The 14,041-nt window shown below is 37.3% G+C and overlaps 2 protein-coding genes and 1 non-coding gene across 3 annotated transcripts in view; 1 reads left to right on the forward strand and 2 right to left on the reverse strand.

The window, feature by feature from the left end:
• Positions 1 to 14,041, reverse strand: part of LOC126376522 (zinc finger protein 729-like) — a 62,956-nt gene that overhangs the window by 31,965 nt on the left and 16,950 nt on the right. The window lies entirely within an intron of this gene.
• On the reverse strand, positions 1,489 to 1,561 carry Trnav-aac (transfer RNA valine (anticodon AAC)). The gene has a single exon. It is a non-coding gene; the product is annotated as a tRNA-Val (tRNA).
• LOC126376689 (PSME3-interacting protein) lies at positions 3,855 to 13,211 on the forward strand. Its single transcript, XM_050024244.1, has 7 exons — positions 3,855 to 4,063; positions 5,030 to 5,128; positions 5,251 to 5,371; positions 6,804 to 6,918; positions 8,013 to 8,107; positions 9,107 to 9,248; positions 10,015 to 13,211. Exons 1-7 carry the CDS (start codon positions 3,967 to 3,969, stop codon positions 10,099 to 10,101), a joined length of 756 nt encoding a protein of 251 aa, XP_049880201.1. The 5' UTR covers positions 3,855 to 3,966; the 3' UTR covers positions 10,102 to 13,211.

The following is a 14,041-nucleotide window of genomic DNA, read 5'->3' on the forward strand; positions in this document are numbered from 1 at the left end:
CTGTTAATATAATTTTCATAAACAATGTTAACTCTCCAACTCTTCATAACCGATTACCGCAACTGAACAAAAATTTTCGCCACCGCATTTCAAAAAGGCGGGAAAACGTTCGCGTTCGAAAAAGAAGAAATACAAAATACAAAACAAAAGAAATTATAATTATGCCAGTTTTAAATTAAAAATAATAAAGTCGTGACACGATTCACTGACAGAGGACAGCAATATTGTCAGTACTATTCAGAGGCGGAGGACAGGAGTCCTAGTACGGCTTTGAAATAGACTCTGGGCGCCATTCCACTCGCGTCAAGGCAGAGTACTGCGGGGCGGAAGGCAAGAGGGAACCCACTGGCTATATTTTTCCCTAAAAGTAGCATGGAGAATGCTACACTGACAAGAGCGTGGTTCTTAACTTAGTGATGATAGTACCTATGTTTAATTTTAAAAACCGAAGCGGGGTACAGAGTAATTTACTCCCATCACTCTATTTATTACATAGGTAATTTATAATTACTTACTACTGCCTTAGAAATAAACGCTTCTCCATATAGCACATACACAAAACGAAACCAGAACAGCAATTTAATCTACTAGGAAACAATATAACTGAAAATATTAACATAAAAATACGATATACCAGTCTTAAACACGTGTTTTTTAAACAATTATCAAAGATACTCAGATAACGGTACATAATTTCATATATAAATGTCTAAATGATGCGATTTGACCTAACTTACTTACTGTTGTATAATGTGTCTTTGGCAATAGTGAGTGCATTGTGAAGTCGTTCTTACTTTTTTTTTACACATACACACATAATTTCCCGTGGATTCCAGGAATTGTGCCCTGGTATTGGTGATAGGCTCGCCATAGTAGGTACGTAATTTCGGAGTCTATTATTGAGCCGCCGTAAAATCTAATATTATTGAGCCGCCAGAGGCCCCTGACATGACTCACGTAACGTCTACATACTTACATCAGTAAGTACTAACCGGGATCAACGGCTTAACGTGCCTTCCAAAGCACGGATCAACTTACTTTCGGACAATCAGGTGATCAGCCTGTCATGTCCTAACCAAACTAGGGATCACAAAGTGATTTTCAGAATCATGGTCAGAATCATCCCTCAAAGTTTTCATTACGATGTCACGAACACCCTGTATACCTACCATCTTCTTGGTATGACGTAATAACGAAAATAGAAACACTGTACAAGATAAGTAGGATAACAACTTAGCTTATGCAAATATATTAATTATACAATACAATTAGGTTCGATTTTTGTAACGGAAGTAGCGAACACCATTTTGTAACATAAATAAGCGCCTGTTGGTTTTATGCGAGCAATGAGTTTGCTTCATTTCATGTGCTAAATTCGCTTAGTTATTATTGCTTAGATTGTTTTATAATTAAAGGTTGATTTTATGCCATGTAAATTTACAAAATAATTGCATTATAAAATGTTCTTTTTAAAAAAGCAAAAAGCTATGTTTCCGCCCGGGATCGAACCGGGGGCCTTCTGCGTGTTAGGCAGATGTGATAACCGCTACACCACGGAAACCGATGTGTGTTACGGCGAAATATTGATACGTATACCTGAAGGTATACCTATTTTATTATAAAAAAAGAATATAAATAAAGGTTTTATTCTTAATAACTAATTATCTATTTATAGTGTTGTCTGTGGTAAAATGCCATAAAATTAAACAAAGAAAATAAACTTTATGGAATTTAAAATATATTTTTTTCACAAAACTTGCCAGTGTTTGAGTATAATACATGCAAAAGAAAAATATATAATACATACATCAACTCACGCTTATTTCCCACCGGGGTAAGCAGAGACTATGGAACCATTTGCTTCAATCCTGAATCCTGACACACCTCTCTTGCTTCCTCCACATTCATCAATCATTTTATACTCGCACGCCAGTTCAGAGTAGATTTTACTGAACCTTTTCTAAGGACATGTTCAATTTGGTCAATGTACGTCCTTCTAGGTCTTCCTCTGATAGCCCTACCACCAGCCTTCGCATTATATACTGCTTTCATAATTCTATTATCCTTCATCCGCTCTACATGTCCTAACCAACTTAACATTCCCTTCTCAATCTTAGTCACTATATCATCTTTTACACCACATCTCTCTCTAATCACACTATAAATAAATGAAAAATATATAATAATTATAAAATAATTATAATTGTAGTATAAAAAGTCTCATACAAAAATTGTAGCTTCACTATAATCAATTGTAGCACATAATAAGCTCATAATTATTAATATTGTACAATGTACCTACTTCACAAAACATGTTTTATTACAACAAGTTTGTAACTAATTATTATTTAATACAAAAATAATATTTACGGAATGGTGCTAAAATGAGCAATACATAAAAATAGTAAAAATACATATTTATTTCTTAATCCAGTTAAGATATTCATTTTTCAATTCGCAGCATAGTACACTTTACAAATATATTTAATTTTTTATAACAAGACATCTAATTAGGTAGGTATACATATATTTATTTTAAAGAATACCTAGTGATTAGTTATTACTTTATATGAAATCAATCATAATTATTAAATTTGCAAGCTGTTTAGCTCTAATTATAGTAATATTGTAAATTAATAGCTTATTTGAAACAATGTTTACAGTTCAAAAAGCATTATAACTATGATTCAACATCCATTTTTGTTTTTTTTTTAGGAATGTACAATCCTACATAAAGCCACATAACTGTGTTTTGTGTCCATATCATAATACCCGACGGGACCCGCATCACAATCTGCACAACTGAGATACTTATGATTAGCCACAGTATGAGTAAAACCAATATTTTCAAAAGTATACATGTTTTCAACATGATAAAACTCTTTAACAATCTCATTTTGAATTTCGCCCTCCTTCCTATTGACATCTTGCTGCATGAGCGGCAATTCTTTCTGAAAAAAAAAACCCTTTTTCAAAGTAATAAGAATAAGTATTCACAGAGGCTCTTGTTATATTAATTCAATGTTCTAAAAATGTTAGGTTATCATTAGGAGAAACTGCAAAAAATATCACTTAATTACAAAGTAAAAGAAGCGATAGATACCTCTTGCGTTATATATTTGGCTGATTTCTTATCCAACATTTTAGAATCGCAGAATTTACACTTTACTACCAATTTATTCTTCCCATCTTCCACATAGTCTTTTGACCCTTCCTCGATGGATATCTCCTGGTTTTCGGCCTCCGACATGTTGGGAATATAGTCCAGTTACTATTCTACTTCCTACAATAGAAGAAAGCGCATCGGTTTTATAATGAAATGCGAAAATTTATGGACCGGCACCGGCAACAGATTTTGCAAAATTCATTACTTGTTGTTTATAAGGTAAGTTAGTGAATATTGAATACTCACATTATGAATATTTTTAAGATATTAAAAACTTTATGACGTTATTATTATATAAAATATGATAAATTATCGAATTACCTGTAAGAAAAAAATAGATAGTATAAAAGAGCATTTTTTGCGGAAACAATAATCAAACAGGATATTATTATTTACGTACTTTATAAATATGAAACATAACGTCAAATGTAACGATTACGTTTCATTTTACAGTAACAGATTTCAAATTATAAAATGGGCAAAAGGAAAAAAAAGATTTCATATTAATATACATAATATTATTATTCAAATATTTATGTTTCCTCATGAATCAACTTTGTAAATAAATAGCTTTTTTATTTTATATATTAAAAAGAAACTTAGAATTACAACATTCATAAGGCTGCACAACTTACATTGTGTGTTGCCTCAAAGTACGGACTTTAAAAAAAACATGAAAAAACAAAGTGTCAGTCAAATCAAGTCAAATTAAAAAAATTGCAGCGAGGTCGCACACACTCGTTATCTTGGAGTTTTTTCTTTCTTCCATCGCAAAAGATAATAAAATCTAATTATTAACAATGAGTTCTGGGTTTATATCCGAGTCGGAGATATTAGAGGCTCGGCGTCGTCGACAGGAGGAATGGGAGAAAGTGCGTACGGAGGATCAGCCGAGGGGTAAACTACTTACCTACCTTATCATTGATTCTATCATTGGTTTATGTTGATCAACATATTTTATTAATTTACGTAGCACATAAAAAAAAACATTATGATTTACTAGTATTATTGCACTAGGCCATAGAGGTCTCTTCTATGTTAATTTTCAATATTGCTTCAAAATTGTATTGATATTTTCGAATGTTTGTAACCAATAGAATTACTTCCGTACATTTTCACTTCAATACACGTTTCAGTCTCGATTGATAAGAGCAATTACACAAAATTACTTGGTAACCGTAAGTATGATATAATTAATTGAAAAACTATGTTGTGTTTGTGTGCACTTTCAAGGTAACCGCTCGAATTATAGTTATTTTAATTTTATTAGCTTAAACACACATATTGCTTACACACACATGTTGCCTATAACATAACCAGCCTATATACGTCCCACCGCTGGGCACAGGCCTCCCCTCAATCAACTGGAGGGGGTATGTTGCCTATAATATGTACAAATATAAATATACTTTATTTTACCCTGTGATTGCACCAAAATAAAAAAAAAATAGTTACAAAAGAGACTTAACTAGGTACATAGCGAATGGCGGCCTTATCGCTTAAAGTGATTTCTTATAGAAAACCAAAAAAAGGCAAAAAAATTCCTACCTACCTAATATACTTTTAAAATAGTAAATATTTTATGTATGGTAATTTCTTTTTTGTTCTATTTGCCTGTACTGGGCAGGCAAAAGAAACGTAGGCCATACAGCCAAAATATGATTGGTAAAGCTAATAATAATGCTCTATAATAATAGACCATGGACCAATATGGACCATGTCCAAAACTACTAAATAAAAAAAACATACATATTCATGTCTTTTTCCCGCCAGAGTAAACAGAGACTATGGAGTTCCATTTCATTCATTTACTTTTTTGCTTGGTCTTTCAACAGTTCCTTGATTTAAATTTTTGCTCAACAGAGGTTCCAGAAGAGCCCTACGACACTCGACCACTGTACCAACGTCTTGAAGAAAACCGCATGAAGAAAGATGCAGAATATGAGGAGGCTCATAAGCTCAGTAAGTGATCATTAAAAATAATAATTTTAGTGACAACTGCATGGAGAGTGCTTAGAGACAGAGAAGAATAAATACATTTTCTGACATAACCTTACCATATTTTATACTTCTCTCTTCAATAGAAAACATGATCCGTGGTCTGGATGATGATGAAGTTGGCTTCTTGGACCTGGTGGAACGTACCAAAGCCAAAGCAGCGCAGCAGATATCTATGGAAGAAAAGAAAGAGATGCAAGAGTTTAGGTGAGAGTTTCTCTATTTCCCTTCAACTTTAAATACCTACATATGGCAAAGATTAATACTACGTATAGAACGGTAATTTTCCGCCACGCACCAATTCGAATCGGGTGCCACCTCACCCCCTCTGGCGGGATCTTACACCGGTATTAAAAAAATATATCTATACAAACAACAGGGTTTTTTTTAAATATGTTTGCGTTTGACAACATGCTTACATAGTGCCTAGTCGCTCTAGTTTTTAAGATTTCAAAACTGTGATGATTTCCTGAAATATGTTACTTCAACTTCAACTGTATGGTTGTATGGCAACCGGTCGTCATAGAGTAGAGACAACCATTACTGTCAATGTCAAGTACAGGAACCACATTTGTCCATAGAGAATGTCCATATAAGTGCGTCCATAAGTTACTTTTATTACAATTAATTATAATGTGACGCCTCAAAAGGACACACATATGGGATAACATACCGTAGCACCTTAATGAAGGCAGCCTTCTAATGAGGGGGCCTGTCCTGCATGTTAATAAAACCAAACCATCAAAACTGCTTATGGTCAATCGACCGATCGCATGTTTGGGCACAAAATGAAAAAAAATAATTATAATGTGACACCGCATTACAAAGAAAGTATCAATGTTTGAATAACTGGATTTTTTAGTGCAATTAGTTCAACTGATTGAACTTATATTTGAATTTTGTGGCATACCAAAGAAGACATAGCGCATGAGGGGCTGACACTCCCCTAGTATACAGGGTGTTAGTGACATCGTAACGAATACTCAGGGGAATGATTTAGACCATGATTCTGAGTTAATATCAGGTGGAATTTTTCGTCGCAAAATTCATGATTTTTTTTTTAGCTTTTTAAAATTATTTTCAATTCTATACTTTTGCGATGGAAAATTCCACTTGATATTAACTCAAAATAATCAGCTGAATCATTCCCCTCAGTATTCGTTACGATGTCACTTACACCCCGCACAAGTACAACTTAGAGTCAACTAACCCCAAAGTGGTCATATGCTTACCAGTAATGTCAGGGTTGTCGCCAAGGTGCGCAAGTTGTTCCTACTCATTCCAATTACCAACCACACTTTGATTAGTAACTGTCCTAATATCAGAATCGGAATCATTTATTCAACGTAATTATCATGGATAAACTTGTTGAAGGTCAATGTAACATTTTTCAATTTACGTCATTTCGCGAGGTGTTATGGCTGAGGAGAAGAAATGACAAGAAACTGCAACAGCAACACATCTTTTAAAAACCAATGAGGGTATACATTACAAGTTATTTAATAACTAGAGGAACACATTCAATACCAGACATTTTTATCATTTAGGTAGTCATTAATCTTATAATAAGCTTTTTTATATAAAGCTTCACATGAGCTATAAATTTATTTTCTGTATTTATCCGTATTATCTTCATCAGGGAGCGAGTATCAAGCCTAGCAGAGACGGAGGAGATGCAGCGGCTGCGCGCGCAGCTGGCGCCGACGCGGCCTGCGCAGCCCGCCGCCGGCAACCAGAAAAACAAGCTGCAAGGGGTGAGTGGTATTATACAGGGTGTTAGTGACACCGTAACAATTAGACTGTATTTTTAATTTCATAATGATATAAAATATTAAATGTTTACCAAATGTCTCAACGAAACGCAAGACAGAAGTCATTCGTTCAATCATGCATCCTAATACGTCTGTTATTATCTGTGGATCGTTTTTCATCCATATTGCAATGAACATTGGAAATTACCCGGTACCAAACGCCGAACTTAGATTTATCTGAATCGTTTTCAAGTCGCCGAAGTTCGGCGAATTAGCCGGTAGGCCCCCAATTGTTATTCTAAGTCCCACAAACAGGCATAAAGCTCACAATATTGTTTCACAGTGTGACAACTTGATACTGAAACTTAAAGTTATAATAAATACATACAAACCTATAATAAGCAGTCCTAATAACAGCTTAAACATCTACATGATTGTACTAAAAAGGATAGAGTGTTCTTGTCGGAAATGTTTGAATGAAGCGACTGCCTGTCTGGCCTTCCAATCCGCGAAGGGAGAACCAGCCAACACAGGTTAGGTCACATACCTCCGAAATGCATTTTTCGAGAATCTGGGTTTCCTCACGATGTTTTCCTTCACCGCTGAGCTCGTGATGAACGTTTATGATCCATTTTTTTTCCCCTCTCTAACTTGCGATCGGTTTTCCAACCATAAGCAGTCTTTTGCTAAGCAGTATTGGCGTGTAAGGCATGCCTGCCCATTGTTGGGATGCCTGCATGCAGATTACTGTAGATTGCTACAGGTTATCCCAAGTGTAGGATCTCTTCAGACGTCTTGTTTGTAGTGGCTCGCTTAAGACTTGGGCAACTTGGTTCTGGTGATGTTCGATCCTGTCCCTATAGGTTGTGGTCATCGCTTTTATCTCCTCTCCTACTGTAGGAATGTTTAAGTACTGGTGGATTTCATCCATCTTTGTGAACCAAGGGGCATTTACTATTATGATCCAAACATGGATGCGAAAAATTCGAAACTTATTGGTTTAAGCCCGTGCTTGGATTGGAACTGGCGACCTCAAAGTGAGAGTCAAGCGTTAGGGATAACGCTAGGGAGATGATGAATGAGTTTGTCTGTTCTAGGTGTTAGTAAGGAAACGGAAGGCGAGTGACATCGAAGGTGAAACAAAGGACAAAGAAGCTCGCACTGCGAAGAGCAATGGCGTCCGCAACACAAGGTAATAATAATTATTCACTAGAGTACAGTCATTTTTTTTTGACGTGCCCTACTGTAGGTTTGCCGCAGATGGCATTAACTACTTTGCCGGACAAATGGGGAGCGCTGAAGGCTCTCACCCGGTACAATGTTTAAGACAACATGCCTGAGGGTGCCCAGTCGGGCGCGAACCTCGGCTCAGGGCGTCGTCTGAGAGGAAAAATATTTCAATTTCTGAAAGAATTAATCGACCCTAGTGAGAATGAGAAAATAGGTAATTGTCACGTTTAATCTGTACAGCGCCATCTATATTGTTTTTGGGGAACGTAGCCATGAAAGTCCTTCAGTCGTATCGGGCACCTCACCCCCTCTGAGTCTTACTTGTGACATAGAAATAAGAATAATACTACGTATAGAACAGCAACTCTCCGCTCCCCACCAGCGACAGAGCTAGGTTTACCTCTCGAACATAGTTTAGACTTGAATCGTGAAGGCTGCCCGTGGACCCTCTTCTTGCTTCTTCTATCGTGTGGGTTGTAAGGTGAATTACCAACCTCATCGACCCTGGTGTCAGGGTTATTATTGAGCCGGCAAAGGCCCCTGACATGGCTCATGTAACGACTACTAACTTACCGTTAGCGGACCCTTGTTTTTATTTCTTTATCAGTTTAGTTTCTCTTTCTCTATTTAAGAGCTGCGCTCTTGTCGGTGGAGTAACCGCCATTCCTCTCTTCTTCCCGCCAAAACCTTCACCTCCCTATACGACACGACCTGCACCTTCTCTTTTATTTGTTTCATAAATGTTATCCTAGGTCTACCCCTTCCTCTCTTCCCTTCAATTTTTCCTTCTATAATGTTTGTTATAAATGAATCGTTTTAATCGTTCAGTTTAGTTTATATGTTCGAATTTTGAAATTGGACTCCGATGTTCTTGCTTGCTTGTGAGCCCAGCCACTGAACCCCCTGGTCCAGTCAGGCCGATGAAGGCGTAGTGTTATGTCATGCTATGTTATTCTTCTAGCGACCCAGAACCGGACAGTACGACAGCCATGCAGCAGCCAGGCGATAACGGCGCTCTGCACTGCGTAGGAGTACTGCCAGGCCTCGGAGACTACGACACGGACTCCACCAGCGACTCTGACTCCTCCAGCGAGGAGGAAACTGTAGGTTTTACATTATTATTACGCTTTAGGGTTCGAAAATTAAGAGTTATATATATCATACGCAGCCATATATCATACAGCCTCTGTGGTCTAATGGTTAGAGCGTTAGGCTCACGATCTGGAGGTCCGGGTTCGATTCCCGATGGGGATATTGTCGAAATCACTTTGTGAGACTGTCCTTTGTTTGGTAAGGACTTTTCAGGCTTGAATCACCTGATTGTCCGTAAAAGTAAGATGATTCCGTGCTTCGGAGGGCACTTTTAAGTCGTTGGTCCCGGCTATTAGCCGTAATAACACCTCCACCAACCCGCATTGGAGCAGCGTGGTGGAGTATGCTCCATACCCCCTCCGGTTGATTGAGGGGAGGCCTGTGTCCAGCAGTGGGACGTATATAGGCTGTTTATGTATATCATACACATTAGAATGTGTTTTTTTCAGAAAAGAGGTTTGTAGTCCAGTAACGGCCTCTGTGGGCCAGTGATTGAGCGTTGGGCTCACGATCTGGAGGTCCCGGGTTCGAATCCCGGTGGGGACATATCACTTTGTGATCCCTAGTTTAGTTAGAACATTACAGGCTGATCACCTGATTGTCAAAAAGTAAGATGACCGCGCTTCCGAAGGCACGTTAAGCCGTTGGTCCCTGTAACTACTTACTGATGTAAGTAATCCTGACACCGGGGTTGATGAGGTTGATAATCCATCTCACAACCCACATGATAGAAGACACACATAAGGTGAGACATTATGTTATGCTGTTTCATTTCAGAACGACAACTGCTGCGCTAAACGCGACCTACTAGGCCGCAGGGCTGAGCAGCAAGAGGAGAAGAGAAAAGAGGAAAGCAAGAGCTAGGTAGAGAGAGACAGCGATACTTCGAGCCGATGGTGTTGGAGGCAGGACTGTTGCAAGGCAGTCTTTGTAGTTCTTAGTTTAAGGGCTTGAGTAGGTTTCCACTAGAGATGTGCCGAATAGTGATTTATCCGAATATTAGTCGGTTTGATACCGAACCGAATATTCGGCCGGACTATTTGGTTTTACAATACGTGTAACTAAACCATTTGAGGAACGAATCTAGCCTACAAGATCCCACTGCTGGGCAAAGGCCTCCCTTTCCCCTTTCCATTTTTCGCGGTCCTGTGCGTACTCCATCTCTTCCGAGGTCTGCCACGACGCCTGTACGCTCACGAGCATTAATATGTATACACTTTGGTACCATGTCACATTAACTTTTTTCGACAAATTCAACTGTAAGACTAAATGTCAAATATGTTAGTGCGAAAGAGTCCTAAAGTGGGTACATTATATTGCTCATAACTGTACCCGTCATGAGGCACCCAATGCGTGACGATCCGTGCCCATTTGAGGAACTACCTAACCAAAATAGTCGGTTCTATATTCAATGTTCATAATGATACGACACGCCGTCACTAGATGACGCTAGTTTCCATATGTAAGCTTATACGGCTAGCGACATCTAGTTGTTCCGTCATGAAAGAGTAATACTACTACTAGTATTACTACTATTTATTTATTTTATTTTTTTACTTACTAGTATTTTGTAGTCCCTTTCTTACATTTTGGATTTAGTGTGCTTCTTGTAGTAATAGATGTCGCTACGTGTATTAATTTGAGATATCGACGGGGAAGATTAAAACATGAGATAGGAGTTATTGATTTCTGTAGAAAGGAGATATTTTTTATAAAAAATATTGCAACATATAAAATCTTTATCTTAAGAGCTATTTCTATTCATCGAAAATCACCCTAAAAGTGGGAAATATACAAAGGAGATCTTGCCAGCCAACGTAAAATTAAATTTGAACTACATCTAAAAGTCGATTTGCCTAAAAGTGTAAGATAGGAGTATTTGCTTCTTTCCCGTCGATACGTATTCATTAAAAAAAATTGCTGGCGAAGCGGTTCAAAGAAATTGCTCCACAATTATTATGTTATTTTAATATTGGACGCATTTTACTTATTATATGGTGTAAAATATGTATTTGTACAAAAAATATTTTATACTGCTTATAATTAATGTCTTTAGTTTTAAGTAGATGGCGTAACAAGCGCAATGCGATTATTTACGTTCTGCTTTACTTTGTATGGAAACAGGTGCCATCTAGTGGAGATGTTGTCGTATCATCATCATCAGCCCTTTAACGTCCCCACTGCTGGGGCACGGGCTTTCCCTACGGATGGATAGGGAGATCGGGCCTTAAACCACCACGTGGGCCCAGTGCGGATTGCTGGTTATTAACGACTGCTAATGCAGCCGGGACCAACGGCTTAACGTGCCTTCCGAAGCACGGAGGAGCTCGAGATGAAAACTTTTTTTTTGTGGTCACCCTACGACCGGCCTTTGCGAAAGTTGCTTAACTTCAACAATCGCAGACCGAGCGCGTTTACCGCTGCGCCACCGAGCTACCTTAGTTGTGTTAGCACGTAGTACCAATCGCACGCCCCTGTCGCTCTGCAAGTGCGCATTATGGTGGCAACTTTTCTAGTATGGCGAGGGACTCTTCTGTTTTCGTAGCTCCAGCTTAGGGATGGCACTGAAAAGTATCGGCGCCTGAAGAACGTAATATACGATCCTGACGACCCGATTACTCTATCAGTAGAGACAGCCAATGAGTTCGCGGCAACAAACCACCGATATCGAGTCAACGCACCAACCCACTAGGGTCGATTAATTCTTTCAAATATAAACCTCTCAGACGACGCCCTGAGACGAGGTTCGCGCCCAACTGGGCACCCTCAGGACTGTTGTCTTAAATTTTGTACCGGGCGAGAGCCCTCAGCGCTCCCCATTTGTCCGGCCAAGTAGTTAATACCAATATGTCACGTTAAAAATATATTTTACGTAGCATATTTTTTATCTACTATAAACGATCTACGATGTAAAATGAACTAGGGGGTTAAAAAGGTCACATTGAAACAATTCATCTAAAAAGCAATATTGCTATTTGACATTTGCGCAAATAAAAATAAGTGCACAATGGCCCAGATTCCTGCAGACACCGCCTAATTTTATTTTAGGTTATATCCGTCATTTTCGTATCCGTCGAAAAGGAAAGGGACGGATGATTCACAGCTCTTAATTTTAGGAAGAATGAGTAAATGAATGAATAACCCGGGCGAATCAAAAGGTACGTCGCTGGTATGCAATCCGTTTGACGTGCTGTCTACTTAACTGTGTCGGGTTATTGACGGATGTAAAATTTTTAGACGGTTGGTTTAGATTTGTGCTTAAAATTGACGTGTGTTCCATAAATTTTATGCTTGTCGATTACCCGTTCCTTTTCTTTTCGGCGGATAAGAAAATGACAGATATAACTTAAAATAAAATTAGATGGTATTTACAGGAATTAGCACCAATGTCAACAAATATCAAATGGCAATATTGCTTTTTTAGATAAATGAGGGAATTTCCTTTTTAACCCCCTGTACCGTCTGTTTCCTTTGTATGTACATTTTATCTGCCCTATTTTGTACAAATAAATAAATATTTAATTGTATTAAAAGGTGTTTTAAACGCCAATAATCATTCCCTAAATAATTTATTATTTACCTTCTTATTCGCAACTACCCCATAATTATTCTAACTATAAATTAAAATTAAAAAATGAGTGTCTAATATAAAATAATAGTAATTGAAAATAAAATAAATTAAATATTTTCTAAATAACATTTAATATGGCCTAGCCATTAATGTAAGAAAATATTTCACAGTAGACTAATTGGGTCGTTCAAAATAAATTATGAAATTCTGTTTACTAAATACAGATCTAAAACTAACGAGAATCCTTTTATTTTTATCTATGATCCAAACATGAGTTTCAAGATAGGGAATAGACATGTATTCGCGTGCATTAGCGTGGGTTTTACAATAACACGCGAGTTTTGTTGTATATTTATATACGTCTAAGTATTAAGTTATGCGTAAATAAAATTGACGTAAAATATTGGTGTTTTTATTACCGATAGTGTATACTATAACATAACATACATAAACAGCCTATATACGTCCCATTGCTGGGCATAGGCCTCCCCTCAATCAACCGGAGAGGATATGGACTGTGGACTTTAAGACAATCAGGTGATTCAAGTCTGTAATGTCCTTATCAAACAAAGGACAGTCTCACAAAGTGATTTCGACAATGTCCCCATCGGAAATCGAACCCGGACCTCCACATCATGAGCCTAACGCTGTTAACCACTAACCATGGATGCTGCTTTCTTTATACCTGTTCTGTGTTTGTGTGTGCAATAGTGTTTATTCATTCATTCAATAATACTACGTATAGAAAGAAAACTCTCTCTCTCTGATGATATTAACAGTATTTTTGTTCTGCAAAAGCGAGCCATTCGGGCGATTTACAAATTGGGACCCAAGATGTCACTTAGAAATAAATTTAAAGAAATTAATATTTTAACTTTGGCATCACAATATATCTTTGAAAACTTAATATATGTAAAAAAACATATAGGATTATTTGCAAAAAATAGCGATCGGCACATTGTTAATACCAGGAATAAAAATAAACTTGCTTTACAAGTCAGTCGATTACATAAGATTACTAAATCTTTTAAGGGGCAATGTATACGTTTTTACAATAAGATTCCCATTGACATTCAGAATTTGCCTTTCAACTGTTTTAAGACAGTAGTTAAACAAAAACTTTACAAAAAAGGTTATTATAAAGTTACTGATTATTTAGAAGATATGAATGCATGGGATTAACTGTCCTGAGAACTGATATTAGGCAGCTAAATTACTCAATTGTATACCAAT

Source organism: Pectinophora gossypiella, chromosome 21, assembly GCF_024362695.1.
Source record: "Pectinophora gossypiella chromosome 21, ilPecGoss1.1, whole genome shotgun sequence".
Lineage (NCBI taxonomy): Eukaryota > Metazoa > Arthropoda > Insecta > Lepidoptera > Gelechiidae > Pectinophora > Pectinophora gossypiella.